General features: G+C 44.2%; 1 protein-coding gene and 1 long non-coding RNA gene across 2 annotated transcripts in view; one reads left to right on the top strand and one right to left on the bottom strand.

The window, feature by feature from the left end:
* The window catches only part of KCNQ3 (potassium voltage-gated channel subfamily Q member 3), a 279,973-nt gene extending 271,937 nt beyond the window's left edge, over positions 1-8,036 (bottom strand). Inside the window, exon 1 of the mRNA XM_073330106.1 lies at positions 7,632-8,036. Coding sequence (XP_073186207.1) covers positions 7,632-7,960 — 329 coding nt within the window. The 5' untranslated portion in view covers positions 7,961-8,036. The remainder of the gene's footprint in view (positions 1-7,631) is intronic.
* Positions 7,812-23,095, top strand: part of LOC140906351 (uncharacterized) — an 81,480-nt gene continuing 66,196 nt past the window's right edge. The window contains exons 1-2 of the long non-coding RNA XR_012157076.1: positions 7,812-7,993; positions 10,330-10,464. This is a non-coding gene — a long non-coding RNA (uncharacterized lncRNA). The remainder of the gene's footprint in view (positions 7,994-10,329; positions 10,465-23,095) is intronic.

Here is a 23,095-nt window from a genome sequence, read left to right as displayed (position 1 = left end):
ACAACCTCAATGGGACCACTATAACAGGGACTACTGAACTGTGATCAGAGGTTGATGAGGTACTTGCTGGTGCTCTGCAAAGATATGGCTGACTGGTCACATGATGCTGGCTCCTTTTCATTTCCAACAGCTAAGTGGCATTAAAAGAAGCTTATTTCAACAATACTCAGCACAGCCTAACTGTGCTCCCATTGATGCTGATGGGAGCTTTACCACTGGCTTCTGTGGGAGAAGAATTAGGCCAACATAGAGCTCTTTTGAATAATCACACCCTAAAATACTTCCCTACTTGACCTATTCCATGTAAGCAATTGCTGTAGTTCCCACAGGAATGTTACAAAATTGCAAATAGGAGGGGAGGTGTCTGGAAGATACTCTCTCTATTGAGGGGTTGGTCGAAAAATGTCCACAAATATCAATGGAAAATTGGGTTTTCAACTAAACAAGAAATGTTTGCAAAAAGTGTCTGCTTTCTGCGGAAAATTTCAACGTTTCATAAAGAGAGAGAGAGATAGTGTAAATATATATAGATATAGTTCACTTAAACTTTCAGGAAGCCTTTGATAAGGTCCCTCACCAAAAGCTCTTAAGTAAAGTATGCAGTCATGAGATAAGAGGGAAGGTCCTCTCGTGGATCAGTAACTGGTTAAAAGATAGGAAACGAAGAGTAGGAGTAAATGGTGAGTTCTCACTGTAGGAAAAGGTCAATAGCAGTATCAAGGATCTGTACTGGGACCAGTGCTGCTCAACATATTCATAAATGATCTTGAAAAGGGGATAAATAATGAGGTGGCAAAGTTTGCAGATAATACAAAATTACTCAAGATAATCAAGTCCAAAGCTGACTGCAAAGAGTTACAAAGAGAGCTTACCAAACTGAGTGACAAAATGGCAGATGTACTTCAGTGTTCATAAGTGCAAAGTAGTGCACATTCGAAAACATAACCTCAACTGTACATACCTAAATTAGCAGCTACCGTTCAAAAAAGAGATCCTGGAGTCATTGTGGATAGTTCTCTGAAAACATCCGCTCAGTGTGCAGCAGCCATCAAAAAAAGCTAGAAAGTTGGGAACCATCAGGAAAGGAATAAATAAGACAGAAGATATCATAATGCTACAATGCAAATCCATGGTATGCCCACACCTTGAACACTGCATGCAGTTCTAGTCTCCCCATCCCAAGAAATACTATAATTGGAAAAAGTACAGAGAAGGGCAATGTAAATGATGAGGGGTACGGAACAGCTTCCATATGAGCAGAGATTAAAAGACTGGGACTGTTCAGTTTGGAAAAGAGACGACTAAGGGAGGCTATGAGACAGGGCTATAAAATCATGACTGATGAGGAGAAAGTGACTAGGGAAGTGTTATTTACCCCTTCACGTAACAGAACCACCAGGGGTCATCCTATTAAATTAATAGGCAGAAGGTTTAGAACCAAAAAAAGGAAGTACTTCTTCACACAACGCACAGTCAGCCTCTGGAACTCCTTGCCAGATGATGTTGTGAAGGCGAAAAATATAACTCAGTTCAAAAAAGAATTAGATACATTCATGGAGGATAGGTCCATCAACGGCTATTAGCGCAGATGGTCAGGGATGCAACCTCATGCTCTGGGTGTCCCTAAACCTCTGACTGCCAGAAACTGGAACTTGATGACATGGGATGGATCACTCGATAAATTTCCATTTTTCATTCTCTCTGAAGCATCTGGCATCAGCCACTGTGAGAAGACAGGACACTGGACTAGATGGAACTTTGATCTGACCCAGTATGGCTGTTCTTATGTACACATACATATGCACATGCAGCTATACGTACTTATACCCACACACACCTCACCCCAACTACCAAAAAATTACAATTTGGAAATGACCCTGCACTGCCCCATGGGAGTTATAGTTTATGTGATTCATACCTCCTTTCTCCTCTCTGGGATGGATTCCTCAGCCAGACTACATCTCTCATGAGACACCAGGGCCAGGGACTCCGATGATGTTCAGCAAGAGGGAAGACCATGGTGCATCAAGGGAGATGTAGTCTGGCCCATAGAGGAGAATGAGGGCAATCAATCATCTGAATTACAACTCCCATGAGGCAGTGTAGAATTGTACCTTTTGGGATTCTGAATTGAAAGTTACTTTTCCAACGAGCTGTATTATTAAGATATAGACACACTGTGAGGAGGTTTGAGAAAGCTTGGTCTAGGTCACTGAGGAACTTGTCAGATGCTAGGTGGACTCGAGTTCTGATAGACACTGAGAAGACACTACGTAGTTTCAGAAGGAAAGATGGGGTTAATTTCTTTGGATCCAGTTCTCCATGTGCAGAACAAGAGAGGAGATTCACAAGAAAACACACACATGTAATAACATCTGTTTCTGTGACTCACTGTTCCCTGTGAAGACCGCAAACCAATGTTCCACATCAAGAAATATGCCCCTCACCCAAATTAATACCTGAGCCTGCAAACACTGTCAGGTGCAGTGTTTACTGCCTTGGGAAGTTTCATTGACCAACTTCATTAGAACTAGAACTGTAATAAACATTACGGACCTGCTCCAGGACCCCTTGAAGGTAATGTGAGTCTTTCTATTGATTGCATTGGACTTTAGCTCAGGCTTTATCAGAGCTATTTCCGGTAGTAAGCAAGCGCCAGGCCTTTAAGTTGTTCTTGGGCAATAGATTTGCACATATTGCAATTTCCTTTTTAATTTTTAATCATTTTTTGGATTGTGAGGCTACCCAAAAGCTCTAGTCCACTTTACTGACCGAGCAGTAACATTTCATTAAAATACACAGTTTTTTTTTAACGATAAAAATCACAACAAATAGGCACTCGTTGAAATGTTTTGGATCCTATCACCCACCCACACACCCCGAATAAAATGTAAACAGCTATTTGTGTCTCTGGCGAGGCTCAGTCTGAGGCGTTCTCCTCTTTCTGTGAGAGGAGCAAAGCTCTGCAAGTCACTAACAGATTTCCGAACAATCTTTCATTTCTTTAATTTTTAGAGTTTTGCTTTTGTAGGGTCTGATCCTATGACATGCTACATAGATTGTAAATTTTTTTGGTTCTGTGTTTGTACAGCGCCTTGCACTGTGTGGTTCTAGGCATGACTAGGGCTCCAAGAAGATACGGTAATACAAATAATTAAATAACAAGTAAATGTTGAATGCCCACAGAATTCAATTGCACTTAGCGTCACACAAGGTTAGGTCCATACTGAACACTAATATAATAGGGCCAGATTCTGGAGCACTGAAAGAGATGGGGGATGAGTGGGCAGGATCCAGACAAAGCACTCCCGTGGGTGGTTGGCTGGGGAGCAGCCAGGGCATCCACCAAATGTGCCAAGTCTCAAGAGTGTGCTTTGCTGTGTTGGGAACATGTTCATGCCCCCTCCCATTACACATACACTGTTTTCAGCAGCAGGCTCCAGATGGAAGAGCACTCTGCCTCTTTTTAAAGGAGCAGCAAGATGTGGAACAGAGTCCATTCCCCTTAGGCCCTCCTGAGCATAACACCCTTTCCTGGATCACCTTCACAACCAACCCCACTCTACACCCACCATGCCCCTGTAGGGTTCGTACAGCACAAAAAGGGTTTTGCCTTTAATGTGTTTGGGTTCCTAAGTAAGGGCCCAATCCAATTCCCACTGAAGTCAATGAGCATAGGATTTGTAGCCTGATCTATCAATTATGTATTAATTATACTGATTACTTAAGAATCCCCAGTTATCACTTTGAGGGTTGTCAGGTCCTTGTCCCAAGATCAGGCCCAGTATTATTCAAATTATTATATAACTGGGAACCCCGATGTGCACAGCTGCAACACTCACACTATAGGAACTCTTCTATATTCACAAATAGTTTATTAATACATTTAGCACAGTCACAAACACTCTAACTCAGTTAGGTAAATAGAGCGACTTCAGAATGTACATCTTTCCATCCGTATTCTAGCACCATCCCTTGCAAGACAACCGGAAAGGTTAGCCATTATCTTCCTCATCACCATTACCTTCCGCCACATCACCAGTGGTCATCATTCTGGCACCTCCCGAGGGCTACATCTCTCTCTCCTACTGCCCACAGGCTGGGATGCAATTTTGATAATATGTTATGCTGACACCACTATATATAATGTATATTCAGTAGGGGGTTTTCCTCTTTTCCTTATTTGTATTTCCTCATCCTACTAATGCTGAGGTGTCCTTCTTCTATAGTTTAGTACATTGATATGTGTGACTACCATTTCAGCTCATGATCATACCTGTCTGCTCCTGCTGAAGCAGATTTGCAGTTATTACATCCCATGTTCCTTGCGGTCTCACTTACAGGAACATTCTACCTCCTACCAACTGAGCAAGCTCTTCTTAGTTCCCAAAATCTAAAGGTAACTGTTAATCTATGCCAAGGGTTACAGCCTACTTAATCACACTTATGCTAATTTATGCTTCACTAATATCTTACAGGATACAGGCCTGTAGGTTTCATGCATTACGGCTGAATATAATAAAAGCAGTTAAATATAATGAAGGCAAGGCAGTGATATAGTAAAGGCAAGCTAGCCCTGTGGGCTACAAATTGGGCCATAAAAAGGTGCTCAAGAAAACAACTTGAGTAACTTGTGACAAATGCGAGGCCACGAAACTATAAAAAGCTATTTTATTTACTTTAGAAATAAGAGACCCTAGAAGTCTTCTTTAGTTAACTTGGGGACTGATCCTGCTCCCATTCAGGTCAATGTCAATGGGTAATCAGGTCCCAGGCCTGAAAGGTGCTGAGTTTCCACCTCACAGAAAGTGTTCAGGCCCTCAGTCCTTACTCATGTAAAATTCCCATTGAAATGAACAAACCAGATCCTGAGAAATGTTGAGCACCCATTATGCACAGAAGGACTGTAGTCATATCAGCATTTGGCCCATCATGTGTGTCTGGTAATTGGTAGATGCTATTCTTATATGGAGCTCATCCCCATGGTGTCTGAGCACCTAACAAGTTATTTTGGATACTTCTTCCAATATAGGAACGGTTTGCACAAGTAATACATAAGTGTGTATCACAGGCTCAAAAGATGCTAGATGCTTTTCAAATACATAAGACACATTCCTGCCCCCAAAAGCTTCCAATGTACAAAGAAACAAAGAGCAAATGATGGGCGGAGGAAAATGATATGATGTACAAAGTGATCAGTGTGATGGCTAGTACACAGGTTAGTTTTACGGGGGAGGGAATTCTTGTAGGAGAAGGGGTTCTGAGATTTTGTTGATTTTTGAATGCCTACAAAACCAAGTACAGTTACAATGCTGTGAAAATAGGATTTTAAAGAGTGGTATAAATGAGGCAGAGTGGAGAATAGACAAATAGATTTTGGAAGTTCATTCCAATCATATAGGATTGCCTAGAACCAAAGTGGGTCACGACCCCTTTTTAATGGGGTTGCCAGGACTGGCATTAGACTTGCTGGGGCCTGGGGCTGAAGCCAAAGCTCAAGCCCTGCCACCCGGGGCCAAAGCTGAATCCTGAGGGCTTCAGCTCTGGGTGGTGGGGCTCAGGTTACAGGCCGCCTGCATGGGCCTGAAGCCCTGGGGCTCAGGCTTCAGTCCACCCTCCCGGAGTCATGTAGTAATTTTTGTTGTCAGAAGGGGGTCATGGTGCAATGAAGTTCGAGAACCCCTGGCCTAGAAGAAAATGGAAGTGATTGTGAGAGAAGGCTGCACATGGACTTCTCAAGTCTCTTCTCTCAAAAGTCTCTTGTCTTAAAATCAGAAAACAACAAATTAATCAATTATAAAATACAGAGCAAGAGATACAGGTTGTAACCTGCATCAAAGAGGTCTTCCCAAAGCTAATATATACCTAATGCATTCTCTATCAGTTGTCATAAGCTTTCCTAAGTCACATACCCAGTTCAAACCAGCTGCCCTACTGAACTGGAAAAACACCACATTATCTAGAGCTTAGTTTTTCAAGTAGTTCAACCTTGATACTTTAAACAAAGCAAAATGGAAAAACAATGTCCTGTTTCATATGACGAACATCATGAAAACAACAATCTAAGTTAAATGAGTAGGAGGGGAGGTTTAGCAGTAAGTCAGTATTATACCACTACACAAAAACTCATCTCAATAATGAACCTGATTTTGCACTCCTAACTTAATCAAAACTCCCATGAACTACAGTGGGAGACTTGTCCAATGGCAGGATCAGAGCCTTAAGCTCAATGGCTCTACTCATGTGAGTAAACACTATTTGTATGCTAAGAGTTGGCAGACTCAGGCCACGGATCCACAATCTACACAGACTTGAGGACTTTACTTGTCTCTGATAAAACAACCAACTCCAGCAATGACTCCTCAGGCTTCCTGCACAGACATTTTGTACACTATGCTTTACAGCATTTTTTAAAACCAGTGATATCCCATAGCCACACTGCTTTGCAACCGCATCCATGCAACATTCTAAAACATTGATTTTAGTGGGACACTGTCAACTTAAAAATCATATGTTGCAAACAAATGTATTTGTCTATGATACTAATAACATCTTACATTATTTTAAAATGCAAGAATTTTAGAAATCCAGCATGCGGGTCAGTCTTTATCTGTCCTTTTTGCAGTTCTCTCATTTTGGACAAGTGAAATCAGTTTCACTTTCAAGTCCTTAGTGATACTGTGGCTGGATTTCATACACTACAGGTGGATGTTTACTTGTTTTTAAAACTACTGTTTTAATGGACTTTTTTAAAATGTGCAAACATTTCTATTGGGACTTTGATTTTTTAAAAGCTTGTTTATAACTACATTTAACATTTAGGGCTAGATTTACACTGACATTGTCCCTTTAAGCACTTTGATCCTTAAAATCTATCAAAATTAGTCCTTGTTCCATCTCGTTTCACCAGCTTTCATAAAATAGTTTTCAATATGTGTATTCAAGAGAATGTATTTGTACAAAGACAAAAGAAAGCCTTTTAAATAAAACAGCCTCTCATTTTAGAAATCTTGATGATAGCAAAAAAAAAAAAAAAAAGGCATATTTTTAGCCCATAATGAGATCTTGGTAATTTTCTCCTTGTTCAGAACAAGTTCAAATGAGCCTTATGCCAACAATGATAAAGCAAAACAGTGGCATAATATGCATCTTCTATGAGAAACTCCCACACCCCTTTCAGGGTTTTTAGCCTTTAAAATTATGTTAACTCACATGTGCACTGGCTGGATGACTTTATATTCTCTTCTACAGGGCCAGTCTCCCTGAATCCAGGCTCTCTACGAATACCCTAGTTACCAGCCCCAAGACAAAGCCAATTCCATTCAGCACCTTTCTCCCTGTTTTTCAGAGCTCTCCATGTATCCTCACCACTGCAATCGACTGCTCTTGCAAGGGATTGTTTTGCACGCGTGTGTTCTGGTGGCAACCTACCAAAGCTTCCAACTAGATCAGCTGGACTTTCCAGGCTGCAGGACACAAGAATGGGGCACCTCTTGGACCTTCGATCAAACCTCCCCCAGTTATTAGAAGAGCAACACAAAAGAAAACCACAACGGAATGACAACAGAACCCATCTTCTCCCCCCTGCCCTGCCCCCGCGGAATACAACCACGATAATCCCAGGTACTCACACGAAGGCATGATACAGCAGCGCCCAACCTCTGGGTCTCTCCAGGGCATCATAGATTAAAGTTTGGATCCTCCTGTACTTGGCATTGTTCCTCTTGACAGGTCTGCTCAGAGGTGTTTTGGCCAAAAGCCCAATCCCTTGCGGATTCCTCTTCCCCCCCTCTTCCTTCCCAGCTCCTTCCAGCAGCAGGGTCCCATCTTTATCCGCTCCAGCTCCCGAGGCCAAAGAACCTTGCTCCAGATCCCCAGGCGCGAGTCCTACTTTCTTCTCGTCTTGCTCCCGGCCACCGGCGCTCCCCGCAGCTGCTGCCTTCCTGGACTTGAGTCCCATCTTTCCCGCTGGTCCTTAAAGGCGCAGCTGGAGGTAAGCAGCAGCAGCTTGCGGAGCCCCAATGCCATGATCCGAGCTCCCCTCCAAAAAAAAAAGAAAAAAAAAAAAGAAAGAAAGAAAAAAAAGCCGGGTGGGGGGAGGGAATCACAGCGCTGTCAGGCCATCATCCCTGGAGAGGAGCCGCAGCCGGGGCTAAAGCAAAGACATGATGGCAGGAGAGAGGCGGGCGGCAGCAGCCCCTGGCCCAGCAGGGGGGTGACACCATCGCGGAGTTTAACGACTAGCCAGAGGCCGGAGTCCCGTCTCCTCCCTTCCTCTCCCCTCCCCTCCCCTCCCCTCCAGCGCCTGCCCGATGCCTGCGAGCACCCCCCCCCGCCCGCCCCCCAAGCCTCACGCTAGGGAGTGGCCCATTGTATGTCCCCAGCAAATAGCAGCGCGCCTCTGTGTCCCCGCAACCCCCAGCCCCGGCGTGTCGAGTCATTCATGGTGCACCGGGCATGGAGCCTGCCGGCGGCGGGTGCTGCGTGCCTGGCAGTTTCGCCCATGGGCCGGGGGAACCGCCCCCGGCCCCACCCTTTGCAAAGCGAGCCCTAAATGCCCAGGCAAAGGCCGGGCTCGGGGCGCTCACAGCGGCTGGGCAGGGAGATCCCCGCGCCCGCCACGGGGAAGACCCCGCTTGGGATCCCCCAGCAGCGTCAGCCGCCCCCCGCTGCAGCCGCGGCGCGGGGGATTCCGCCCGCCCCACCCCGGGCTGCCCACCGCGGGCGGGACGCGGCTGGCTGGGCAGGGTCTGGCGCTGCGGCCGGGGCCGGGGGGCGCAGGGCGGCGAGGGGAGGAGGGGAAGGAAGGATGGCGGGAGAGGAGGGGCCCGGGCGCGGCCTGCCTCCCGCAGAGGCTGCTTGGGGGCGGGGGGCGGTGAACCCAGCCCCGCAGCCGCCGCCCTCCGGATCGCCCCGCGGCAGGGAGGCGGCTAAACAAGCAGCGTCCCTAGCGCCAGGGGCCGGACCCGCTTCTGACCCCGTAGCCGGTGCCTGCCCGAGCCCACAGCCGGTTCTGTCCCTGGAGAGGAGGTGCCTGCCCCCCTCCAATCCCACCGCCCCGGGCGGGACCCGGTTCTGTCTCTGTATGAGGAGGTGTCTGCCCCCCAATAATCCCAATCCCCCCATCCCAGGCCAAAACCGGTTCTGTCTCTGTAGGAGGAGCTGCCTGCCCAACCCCAATTCCCCCCATCCAAGGCCAGACCCGGTTCTGTCTTTATAGGAAGAAGTGTCTGCCCCCCTCTAATCCCACCTCCCAGGCCGGACCCGATTCTGTCCCTGTACCAGGAGGTGCCTGCCCACTCCCAGTTCCCCCCATCCCAGGCCAGACCCGGTTCTGTCCCTGTACCAGGAGGTGCCTGCCCCCCTCCAATCCCACAACCCCGGGCCAGACCCGGTTCTGTCTCTGTATGAGGAGGTGCCTGCCCCCCACCCCCTCAAATCTCCCCACCCCAGGCCAGACCCGGTTCTGTGTCTGTAGGAGGTTGTGCCTGCCCCCTCCCCCAGACCCAGTTCTGAACTAGGGGCTGCTGCTACTCCATACATGATTTCCCCCTAAAGGTGTTCTGTCCAGCCACATACTGCTTCTACCAAGCCAGACTTGGCTCTGGCCTAGGAAGTGCTTCCACTGCCCTAATGCCTGTTTTGCATCAAGATGCGCTTCTAAATCCTAATCTCAGGATTAGCTAAACCTGTACAGTGTACATAGCCCACGCTGTCAAAACCCTAAGTGCTGAATCTGAATGTACATCACATCCTTACATAGGAAGTGGAGAAAAATGAACAGTGCATCACAATTTCAAATTGCGACAGCGAATGTTCAAACCCAGATGCAGACTAAGGGGCGCTAATTTATCTTTCCCTGCCAAATAGGGTGACCAGACATCCCGATACTATTGGGGACCATCCTGATATTAGGGGTTTTGTCTTATGTAAGCATCTATAACCACAACCACCCCGAAAAAAAGTGTAATCTTGCTATCCACTCACCCTACTGTCAAAGGGATGTAAAAATGTCAAATAGCAATGGATGATAGTCAAGTGTACCAGCTCCTTCGGCTTTTCTACCCAATACAATAGGGAGAGAAATTAATAATTTCGTTTCAGTTACAACTGCTCAAGCAGTTTAAGCCCTAAACCTGACCAGCACTAACTTCCAGATTCTCATTATCCAGTTTAAAAAACCATCACTATGTTCATAAAAATGTTTAGAATTGCCCTGCTGCATGCATGTACACATGGAGTCGTTACGGTGTGGGAACTGCCACAAACACTCATTTGTGCTCACTGCGAAACAGTTAAGTAGCAAAGAGGGTAATCCTCTGATTTCAGCAGGCTTTGTATCAAGCCCAACGGGACTGTGCTGTTCTTCTGATGGTGCTGATGCAAAAGGTCTGATCCTTCAGTATATCTTCTGGCAAAACTCGTCTGATGTCGGGGGAAGTTTGCCTGATGGAGCACTCCAGGGTAAGCGCTATTATGTGTTTTGGCCCGATGAGGCATTATGCTCCATCATTATTATTTATTATATGTTTCTGGCAGCACCTAACGCATGCTAGCGTAACAGCTAGCACTTTGGCTGACAACGGGGATTTTCAGAATCAAATACATATGTTTCTACAGCTGAAGCTACTGAGCAAGGCTTTGTAGCTGGGGGGCTGTAACAGATTCATGTTCTCTGTGGATTAGGCACAGAGAGGGACATGTGCCATGCACTGACCAGTGGGTTACACCATGCTCTTTCCAAACAGAAATAAGGATTGTAAGGAGCTTACACTCTAAAGTCAGACTGAGGAACAGTCAGAGGTTAAGGGAAAGGCATATGACTTAAGTAGGTCGAGATGATGCTTGGCTGCATCTTGGGCTAGTCATTACAAATCTTCCAGATTCCTTGTGGTTAGCCTGGCAGAAGTGGGTTTTGAAGAGGGACTTGACTACAGAGAAGCACTGTATTATCAATGATCTGAAAGAAAAGATAAAATCATTTGCTGGTAAAGTTTGCAGAGTACACACAGTTTGGTGGAGTGGTAAGTAACGGTGAGGACAAATCAACCGTAGAGCACTCTGGATCACTTGGAAAACTGTACACAAACAAACAACATGCATTTTAGTAGAGTCAAATGAAAGGCCATACATTTAGGAACACAGAATGCAGGTCATGCTTACAGGATGGGGGACTGCACCTTGAAAAAACAGTGACTCGGTGTTGTATTAACCAGGCAAGGTACTAACAAGCTTCAACAGGACTTTATTTTCAAAGTGGAAACCTCTTTACCCAGCTGCTGCTGCACCCTCTGTAGCTCTCTCCCAGCCTCTCAACTCCTCCCCCTCCTTCCTGTTTCTTGTCCTTTCAGACTCCCGACAGCCAGTGCTCCCAATTCTAATAATTACAAGCAACATCTAAACACCACATTCCCTCCTCTCTTAAGAAACTCTCCCAATTAAAATAAACATTATTGTTCTAACCACAGGAACAAATACGAAACAAGACACTATACTGTTGGCAGAAATATTACACTGTAGATACTACATAACATAGTCTCTAGTCCAGACAGGTGGTCGTCTGGGTCTGACAAGCCATCTCTCAAGCCCCGGTTCCAGTGCAATGTCTTGTTGTGTTGGTACTATGGTGAAGTCATCCAATGCAGACTGGGTGTTGGCATAATCTCCTCTTGGTGCACAGGCAGGTGCAAGATAAGAAGCATTCCATACCCGCCCATCAGAAAGTCGATATCTGTAATGTCCCTTCTTCTCTATGATTTTAAGAGGAGCTGTGAATTTATGGTCCCCTTTGCATAAAATTCCATGTTTTCGTATTCTAACGAAGGAACCACACTCAAACTTTGGTTCCTTAGCACCCCGCCGCTTGTTTGTGAAAGCCTTAGACTTTGCTTGCTTCTGTTCAACTGTTTTTCTCAAATCATCCACATCTGGGGCATCAAGTCATGCCTTTAACAATCCAGCAATGTTCAGTTTAGTATTTATCTGTTTCCTGTGCAGTAACTCTGTGGGCGATTGTGTAGCCTGGTATGCTTGCAAGAAATCAGCAGTGAAGGTTATCCACAATCGCCCTTCCAGTTTAGCCGTTTGCAAACTCTCTTTCAAACTTCTGTTAAACCGTTCGATTTCCCCATTGGCTTGAGGGTAATATAGGGATAACCTTCTGTGTAAAATGTTCCTCTGTGCTAGAAAAGTTTCAAACTCCAGGGAAGTAAATTGACTACCATTATCTGAAACCAGTTCTTTGGGGTTACCTTCCCTGCTAAAAACTGAAGAGAGGAACTTAATTACTGTAGCAGAAGAGATTTGCAATGTAAACGCTATCTCAGGCCATTTACTGAAATAGTCTATTAAAGTGATGGCATAACGGCAGTCACTTGGAGCAGTATCAAAGGGTCCTACAATGTCAATCACCACTTTTTCCCATGCAGATTCAGGAAGAGGAACAGGCTGTAATGGAGGGGCACACATCACTGCTGTCTTATCATGCATTTGGCAAGTCACACAGGATTTTAGGCCAGCCTGTGAAATTGTATGCCCCAGAAAGGAGAGTTCAGTTTGTCTAAATTTGCATTTGGACCTATTGAGCTGGAGGCCTGCTGTGCTGATGCAGTTTAGTACAGACTGCAGTTTATTGTCATGCTCCTAAGAAGTATTTCCAAACACAATAATATCATCCAGATAGCACTGAACTCCATGTTGATTCTTCAGAATCAATTACATCATTTTTTGGAAGGCACTTGGGGCAGATGCGAGACCGTATGGAACACGTTTAAAACGAAATAGTCCCTCATGTGTAATAAATGCTGTGAAGTCTCTGCTATCTTCATGCAACATAACCTGGTGGTATGCAGTCTGCAAATCAAGAGTAGAAAACATCTTTGCTCCATGGCGTTCTGCAAATGCTTCTTGTATGTGAGGAAGAGGACGGCTGTCAATCACAATAGCTTTATTTGGTTCCCTTAAGTCCACACAAAGGCGAATGCCTCCATCCTTCTTCTGCGTCCCTACTATAGGTGAAACCCATTCTGAGGAGTCGATCTCTTCAATAATGTCCTCTTGAACAAGTTTTCTAAGTTCCTCTGAAACAACTTCCCTGACTGAAAATGGTAAGCGCCGTAACTTCTGTCGTACAGGCATCACATTATTCCGCATTTTAACTTTATGCAGAAACCCATAAGCACAGCCGAGTTTCTCCTCCACCTGGTGTTGGGTCCCAGCTGAAACTGGTGTGTGTACTGCAAGAGTGCTTTGCTGAGGAAGATTAATTCATCCATTAACTACCCTGAGATTTAAAGCAGCCAATAAATCTCTGCCAAGGATAGGAGTGCCTTTGTGGACAATGTAGAACTCTGCAGTTACACAGCAATCACCAAAAGTAACTATTACTGGCAGGCAGCCATGTACTGGAATATGGTTTTTCAAATAGCACACCAAGTGAAGTTTGGGTTCAGTAAGAGGCACATCTTTAAAATAATGCAAATAGATGGAATCAGGTAGTATAGATACTGCTGAGCCAGTGTCTAACAGTAGCTGAATAGAGTGTGGTTTGCCTGAGGGTATGGCGGAAACGTTTACAGTGCACTTTATCTGTTCTGGAATATGTGCAGTAGTGATTTTGTCTACGCTCAGCACAGTAACATCTGGTATTGTAACTGCATGCACCTGTTGATTGAACTGGCTGCTGCGACATACTTTAGCAAAATGTCCAATCTTTTTGCAAAGATTGCACTGAGCTACTTTTGCCAGACATCCTGTGTAGCTTGCAAGGTGTTGTGGGGATCCACAGTGAAAGCATGCTTTTACTGTATTTTGCATTTGCTGATTCGGTGGGGTTTCATTTGTTTTCCTCTTGCAATTGTGTGTCTGCAGAGGTAGTGAACTTTTCTGCAAAGGAGTCACAGCCTGGACTGTGCCTCCTGTATCCATGCTCATTATTTTGGGTTCCACTGTAGCTGTCTCAATCTGAGTAGCAATGGTTATTGCTTTTTCTAGTGTAATTTGTGGTTCTAGAAGTTAGCGTTCTCTTACATGAAGCATGGTTGTTTTCTCAATGAGCTGGTCTCTAATAATCTCATCTGCTATATTCCCAAAGTCACAAGTTACAATCAGACTCCTCAGGGAAGCAATATATTGCTTTATAGGTTTCCCCTGGTTTCTGCTCATGCTGGCGAAATCTGTAGCGATTAGCTACTACATTCACTTTTGGCACAAAAAAATTCTTTAATGCAGTGAGTGCAGTCTCATATTTATCGTCTGCAAGGGAAAAGTGTAAAATATATGCTGCCCCTCTGCTCCAAGGCAGTGGATTAGCAGAGCACGCTTTCTTACTTCAGAAATCTCTGTAGCACTGATTACAAGCAGATAAGTCTCAAACATATGGATCCAGGTAGTAAAAGCAATTGGAGGCTCACCTGGGCTTTACAGAAAGGGTGCAGGTGGGTTCAGAGGCAGAAGATCCATCCTCGTCGCCAAAATGTTGTATCAACCAGGAAAGGTACTAACAAGCTTCAACAGGACTTTATTTTCAAAGTGGAAACCTCTTTACCCAGCTGCTGCTGCACCCTCGGTAGCTCTCTCCCAGCCTCTCAACTCCTCCCCCCTCCTTCCTGTTTCCTATCCTTTCAGACTCCCAACAGCCAGTGCTCCCAATTCTAATAATTACAAGCAACATCTAAACACCATACTCAGGAAAGGATTTAGGGGCCATAGTGGACAAATAACTGAACATGAGCTCCCAGTATGATGCTGTAGCTAGGAGGACTAAGTGTGATCCTTGGATGAATAAACAGAGGAATACTGAGGAGTAGGGAAGTGGCATTAACTGTATTGAGACCAGCAGTGAAATGCTGCATCCATTTCCAGTGTCCACACTTTAAAAGGTGCTGCTGAAATTATGGTGAAGAGCCACAAGAATGATTCACAGACAGGGAGAAGATTTGATACTAGAGAGGTCTTTACCCTAGCACACAGCGGTATAAACAAGATCCAATGTCAGGAAGTGGAATCTAGACAACTTCAAACCGAAAATAAAGATGCCATTTTAAAAAGTGAAGGTAATCAATCACTGGAACAGCCTACCAAGTGATGTGATAGATTCTACAATACTTCAAGTCTTTACATCAAGGTTGCATGTCTTTCTGAAAGATATGCTCTTGTTTAACCAGAAGTTATGGTCCAGGTTATGGAGGAGGTCAGACTAGATTATCTGAATATTGTGCCAACACTTAAAGAGGGTAAATGGGATGACTTGAGTAATCATAGACCTGTCAGTTTGACATTGATGCAGGGCAAGATAATGGAGTGGCTGGTATGGTACTTGATGAATTAAAGGAGAGTAATATAATTAATGCCTATCAACATGAGTTTATGAGATCCGGTCAAACTAACTTGGTCTCTTTTTCGGATGAGATTACAAATTTTCTGATAAAGGTAATAGTGTGGATGTAATAGACTTCTGGAAGGCATTTGATGTGAAGAAGAGCTCTATGTAAGCTGGAAAGCTTGTCTCTCTCACCAACAGAAGTTGGTCCAATAAAAGATATTACGTCACCCACCTTGTCTCTATAAAATGAACATGGAACACGTTGAATGAATTAAAAGCTGGATAACTGATAGGTCTCAAAATGTAATTGTAAATGAGGAATCCATTGAATGGGTATGTTTGTACTGGGGTCACGTAGGGATTGGTTTTTGGCCCTATGCTCTTTTATAAGCAGGACGGGTGCCTGCAGGCCTATATACTGAAAGCTGGTGTTCTTCCTGCTGATGCAGCACAAGAATAGCCATGTTAATTTGAGGTTACTCATAAACACAAGAAATAACTCATTTGCCAAATAGAAAAAGACTCTACTTGAAGGCAAAGAACTACTAGCTCAGATTCTTGTCTCTATCTGATAAACACACAGTGCAAAAGTGGCTGGCATAAAGCTCGCTCTATTACTATTATCCTGGGCATAGGCTGAAGGCTGCTTTAATGTATGCTGGTTGCCAACAGCAACCAGGGACTGGCAGAAAATTTGGAATCCCTAAATTGCCCTCTGCCAGCAAAGGTGGAGGTAGCATAAGAGCCTCTATGCCAGGTTTAATACATCACAGGATCCTCTCCATGCACAAGGGTGATCCCCCACATCATGCCATCAGTAAGGCTGGGATATCTACTGCCAGATTGTGCTGGCTCCCTGTTTTCAAGCTCCTTTAGGAACAGAGGGGAAAATAAATCTTAACCTCTACACAAAATCTCAATGTCATTAAAAGATCACCATGAGCCAGTTGGAGGATCCTCAATAATTCAGTCCTGCTTACCTGACCGGATCCACAGACTGTTGTGGTACACCATGCACTGAGCTTGTGCATTCTCAGCCTTGCACAGCCATTCTACATAGCACTTGGCCCGCGCCCCATCCTGCAGTCCTTGAGGTCAATGGGAGCTGCACATGGCATAGGCTGAATTTATTAGTAGCTACCACAAGCGAGCTGGGGATGGGAGTCATGTGAGCCCCATGTAAATAAAGAGGACTATGGACCCTCGGAAGAGATTCCCAGCTTTCATTTGTGTAACCCTTCTGCCAGGTGTCGACAGCAGCAACTGATCAGTGGAATCTAGGACTTTTGACAGAGTCCTCCCCACCACAGAGACACTTCCAACAGCAAGCAGCAGCCTTTTCTCCCTCTCTTGCCTTCCTCGAGTTCTGGGCAGACTCCCTTTCCCAACTGAGCCTGACAGCAGTCGCGGTCCCAAGCACATTTAGGGCAGATGTTTTGTCCTTGTATTTTCTAACAAAGTCGATTGCAATGTATGGCCCCCGAACTCAAACTGTTACTGTATGTTCACCAAAATGCCCACAGCTGTCATGGAGCTACAGTGACAATGAGGCCTGGCCCATTCAGTGGGCTCTCCTTGCTCTGACTGTGATCGATGGTGGGAGAGAGCACCCTGGCCCGTGGACAGTGGTGCAAGTACAGTGGTATGGTACGATATGCCGTACCAGTAAGATATTTATAGCTGGTACTCCGTTCTGGAAAGACACAGGAGGAGCAGAACATGGGGCCACCAGGTGGCCCCACGCCGGCAGCTCCTCTGGCACAACTGTACTAGCCCAAGCCCCGCCTCCAGCTCTTCCATGCAGCTGCGTCTCCTGTCTGGGGTCCATACAGCAGCCCCACTAGAGGACAGGGTTGGGGCCAGTACAGCAGCGCCCAATGACCCCACATTCTGCTCCTTTCGCTGCTGCAGTTTTGGAGAGCCCTGTGATGCAGAAGTCTCTGGCGCAGCGGGAGGAGGACAGAGGTTGTGTATAACTCTGAAATGTTTGTAACTCTGAAATGTTCGTAACTCTGAAGAAAATGATATGGTTGTTCTTTCAAAAGTTTTCAACTGAACAATGATTTTATACAACTTTGAAACTTTACTATGAAGAAGAAAAATGCTGCTTTCTCTTTATTTTGTAGTATTTTACATTTAACACAATACTGTACTGTATTTGCTTTTATTTTATTTTCTCTACTGCTGCCTGATTGTGTACTTCCGGTTCCAAATGAGATGTGTGGTTGACTGGGTCAGTTAATAATTCAGGTGTTCGTAACTCTGAGGTTCTACTATATATCACTCTAGACCTTGTTTAAAAATAGAAGTTAAAGCTGCTGAGTGACCATGTAGTTATCTTCAGTGTAATTGCCTATCTCATCAGGTACCAGAACAGCTAATGACATCATAAATATTACAGTGCCACATAACAATCAAACACCATTATTCTTTCCCCAAATGAAGAAACACATACTTCAACATGACCACCTTAGCTCTGCCCCTAGGATTGTTGGGGTTAGTTTTACATATTATTTTTGTGGTAACTAAATAAAAAAAACAGAACACAATAAGACAGTTCAGTAACAAGACTGTGCCAATCATGATGTCATATCCCTGTCCCCATGGCTTTCTGGTTCTTGTAGGTGTTATTACGCTGACGCAAAGGAAGTTACCAGGAATGTGATGCAAATGGAACGGTGTACAATGTTCCATCTGCAAGAATCACAATGTTCTAAAGCATCTCTCACATTAAGACTTCATTGAAGAATGTGAATTCAGGCCCAGTTCCTCACAGTTCCTCACAAGAACTAGTATCTCAGTTTAATGGCATTCATTTCATGTGAGAAGGGCTTATATTCATTTGAAGGAAATTGAAAAAGTCTTTGTTCCTTTTAATTTCTTCCTGTTGTAATTTATTACACTTTCTCTATAGCCCTATTCAGTTCCCTCTTGTAACCTTGATCACTAAAGCTTAAAGAATATTCTTGCATTTTACTGACACATCTCTTTTCCTGTACTAATCTCCCTGTATACCAACAATGGAGTGGCAGATTTGTTTTAAGAGCTATTGATGCCACATGGAAATAGTTGACAAATAGTCTACAGTTTAAAAACTCCACCGTCATCATTCTTCTTCCCTTGTTTTTTATTATTAGGGATATCTGCATTACAGGAACATCCTTGATTCTTAGGAGTTTGTGATCAGATAGAGAATAAGCAACTGGAAGTCATGGGGCCAAATTAATCCATGACTCCAATGGATTCAGGTAATTTGGACCATAATGCAGAAATAGTTAGGATATCACAGAGAATCATGACTTCAGATGGGGAATATGAAACAGAAACTGCTGAGTAGAGCTGTGCAGATCCTCAATTTTACAGTTCACTGGCCAAATAAAAGAAATTGTTTTTGGTCAACCTGAAACAAAAAAAATCTATTTTTTTCAGCAAACCAAAAAACGTGGAAAAAAATGTGATTTTGGGTCAAACAAAATATTTTAATTTTTTTTTTTTACTTTTTCTAAATGATTTTTAAATAACATTGAGGGCAATTCCAAACAAACATCTTTCCAAACAAAAAGGTGAAACAAAATTAACCGTTCTGACATTTCAAAAATTGCTGTTTTTTTTTTTACCAAAACCATTCACCAAAATTGACCCAAATTGTTTCAGTTGACCTGACTCCGCATTTTTCAGCCAAAAAGAGGACTTTGCCCCAAAAATTTTGCCCAGCTCTACCGCGGACCTCTTATCAAACAAAGATGCCCATTGGCTGGTGGGCTGTTTCACCAGCCAGGAAAGACATGTGCACATAATGCTCATGCCCTTTTTAAGGCTCTTTCTTTAGGGCAGTGTTTCCCAAACTTCAGATGCCGCTTGTTCAGGGAAAGCCCCTGGCAGGCCCGTCCTGTTTGTTTACCTGCCGTGTCCACAGGTTTGGCCGATCGCAGCTCCCACTGCCCGCGGTTCGCCACTGCAGGCCAATGGGGGCTGCGGGAAGTGGCTGCGAGTACGTCCCTCGGCCTGCACCATATCCCGTAGCCCCCATTGGCCGGGCACAGCATGCTTTTGCTGTGGATCCCCACAACACCTTGCAAGCTACACAGGATGTCCAGCAAAAGTACCTCAGTGCAATCATTGCAGAAAGATTGGGCATTTTGCTAAAGTATGTTGCAGCAGCCAGTTCAATCAACAGGTGCATGCAGTCACAATACCAGACGTTACTGTGCTGAGCGTAGACAAAATCACTACTGCACATATTCCAGAACAAATAAGATGCACTGTAAACATTTCCGCCATACCCTCAGGCAAATCTCACTCTATTCAGCTACTGTTGGACACTGGGTCAGCAGTATCTATACTACCTGATTCCATCTATTTGCATTACTTTAAAGATGTGCCTCTTACTGAACCCAAACTTCACTTGGTGTGCTATTTGAAGAACCATATTGCAGTACATGGCTGCCTGCCAGTAATAGTTACTTTTGGTGATTGCTGTGTAACTGCAGAGTTCTACATTGTCCACAAAGGCACTCCTATCCTTCGCAGAGATTTATTGGCTGCTTTAAATCTCAGCGTAGTTAATGGATGAATTAATCTTCCTCAGCAAAGCACTCTTGCGGTAAACACACCAGTTTCAGCTGGGACCCAACACCAGGTGGAGGAGAAACTTGGCTGTGCTTTTGGGTTTCTGCATAAAGTTAAAATGCAGAATAATGTGATGCCTGTACGACAGAAGTTACGGCACTTACCATTTTCAGTCAGGGAAGCTGTTTCAGAGGAACTTAGAAAACTTGTTCAAGAGGACATTATTGAAGAGATCAACTCCTCGGAATGGGTTTCACCTATAGTAGGGACACAGAAGAAGGATGGAGGCATTCGCCTTTGTGTGGACTTAAGGGAGCCAAATAAAGCTATTGTGATTGACAGCCATCCTCTTCCTCACATACAAGAAGCATTTGCAGAACGCCATGGAGCAAAGATGTTTTCTACTCTTGATTTGCAGACTGCATACCACCAAGTTATGTTGCATGAAGATAGCAGAGACTTCACAGTATTTATTACACATGAGGGACTATTTTGTTTTAAACGTGTTCCATACGGTCTCGCATCTGCCCCAAGTGCCTTCCAAAAAATGATATAATTGATTCTGAAGAATCAACATGGAGTTCAGTGCTATCTGGATGATATTATTATGTTTGGAAATACTTCTTAGGAGCATGACAATAAACTGCAGTCTGTACTAAACTGCATCAGCACAGCAGGCCTCCAGCTCAATAGGTCCAAATGCAAATTTGGACAAACTGAACTCTCCTTTCTGGGGCATACAATTTCACAGGCTGGCCTAAAATCCTGTGTGACTTGCCAAATGCATGATAAGACAGCAGTGATGTGTGCCCCTCCATTACAGCCTGTTCCTCTTCCTGAATCTGCATGGGAAAAAGTGGTGATTGACATTGTAGGACCCTTTGATACTGCTCCAAGTGACTGCCGTTATGCCATCACTTTAATAGACTATTTCAGTAAATGGCCTGAGATAGCGTTTACATTGCAAATCTCTTCTGCTACAGTAATTAAGTTCCTCTCTTCAGTTTTTAGCAGGGAAGGTAACCCCAAAGAACTGGTTTCAGATAATGGTAGTCAATTTACTTCCCTGGAGTTTGAAACTTTTCTAGCACAGAGGAACATTTTACACAGAAGGTTATCCCTATATTACCCTCAAGCCAATGGGGAAATCGAACGGTTTAACAGAAGTTTGAAAGAGAGTTTGCAAACGGCTAAACTGGAAGGGCGATTGTGGATAACCTTCACTGCTGATTTCTTGCAAGCATACCAGGCTACACGATCGCCCGCAGAGTTACTGCATGGGAAACTTAACTGAACATTGCTGGATTTTTAAAGGCATGACCTGATGCCCCAAATGATGTGAGAAAAACAGTTGAACAGAAGCAAAGTCTAAGGCTTTCACAGACGAGCGGCGGGGTGCTAAGGAACCAAAGTTTGAGTGTGGTTCCTTCGTTAGAATACGAAAACATGGAATTTTACGCAAAGGGGACCATAAATTCACAGCTCCTTTTAATATCATAGAGAAGAAGGGACCTTACTGCTATCGACTTTCTGTTGTGCGGGTATGGAATGCTTCTTATCTTGCACCTGCCTATGCACCAAGAGGAGATTATGCCAACACCCAGTCTGCATTGGATGACTTCACCGTAGTACCAACACAACAAGACATTGCACTGGAACCGGGGCTTGAGAGATGGCCTGTCAGTCCCAGATGACCACCTGTCTGGACTAGAGACTATGTTGTGTAGTATCTACAGTGTTTTCAGTGTAATATTTCTGCCAACAGTATAGTGTCTTGTTTCATATTTGTTCCTATGGTTCGAACAACAATGTTTATTTTAATTGGGAGAGTTTCTTAAGAGAGGAGAGAATGTGGTGTTTAGATGCTGCTTGTAATTATTAGAACTGGGAGCACTGGCTATTGGGAGTCTGGAAGTACAGGAAACAGGAAGGAGGGGGGGAAGTTGAGGAGGCGGAGTGAGAGCTACAAAGGTTGCAGCAGCAGCTTGGTAAAGAGGTTTCCACTTTGAAAATAAAGTCCTGTTGAAGTTTGTTAGTACCTTGCCTGGTTGCTACAACAAAAGGGCCACAAACAACACAAAATACAACACCTTAATTGCAAGTGTTGGTCATATTCCCAAGAGGCTTTTTCCAGGCTCAACCACACACCCACCACCTGTAACCTCCTAGGCCCTAGCTTCCTCTTCCTTATATATATGCTGACCAGCCATGTGATATGCAGGAAACTTGATTTTTTCCAGGCTGTTGTGTCTACCTTGTCACAATGTCATATTCAGGCAAACTTCCCCAGTGATAGAAAGCAGTATCGCCAGCCTCAAATATTCAAAAATCAGACGACTGCCTTTAAATTAAGACATTTTAAAATGAATAATTTTGGAGAGGGTTTTTTGTCCTTTCGTTTCTGAACTTTTTGGATGCACTTGCTTCACTTTTTAAAGCTTTCGTCAGCAACTAAGAAGTTGGAAACTTCCTTTTAAAATAAATAACTCAAGCTGAGATGCTCATGCACTATTTTGATCCTAGAAGTTACAGCTTTAAAAAAACCCAACTCTTAATATCACAAGACTTATGATCAACTTGCGAGCGTTGGTAACACTAAGGAAGGGAAGAACATGTACCAGAATTGCTTCTACCCAGAATGATTTTCCACACATTATCAACCACTTTTGAAGCTGCTGAGTGGTTCTTAGTGTGACAGAGCAAAGGGTCAGCTTTCTGACTGGAGTCAGTACATCATTCTGACCCATAAGAAACAAAGGGTAGGAATAAATGACCAGGTTTCAGAGTGGAGAGAGGTAAAATAGTGGTATCCCCCAGGGGTTTGTACTGGGGCCAGTCTTAATCAACATATTCATAAATGATCTTGAAAAGGGGGTAAACAGTGAGGTGGCAAAATTTGCAGATGATACAAAAGTACTCAAGATGGTTAAGTCCCAGGCAGACTGCGAAGAGCTACAAAGGGAACTCACAAAACTGGGTGACTGGGCAACAAAATGGCAGATGAAATTCTATGTTGATAAATCCCAACTAAGCATACAAAATGATAGAATCTAAATTAGCTGTTACCACTCAAGAAAGATCTTTGAGTCATTGTGGATAGTTCTCTGAAAACATCCCTTCAATGTGCAGCAGCAGTCAAAAAAGTGAACAGTATGTTGGGAATCATTAAGAAAGCGATAGACAATAAGACAGAAAATATCATTG

The sequence above is a fragment of the Lepidochelys kempii genome, chromosome 2, assembly GCF_965140265.1.
Source record: "Lepidochelys kempii isolate rLepKem1 chromosome 2, rLepKem1.hap2, whole genome shotgun sequence".
Taxonomy (NCBI): Eukaryota; Metazoa; Chordata; order Testudines; family Cheloniidae; genus Lepidochelys; species Lepidochelys kempii.
Note: the sequence above shows the minus strand (reverse complement) of the source record. Positions and strands in the feature narration are given on the sequence as shown.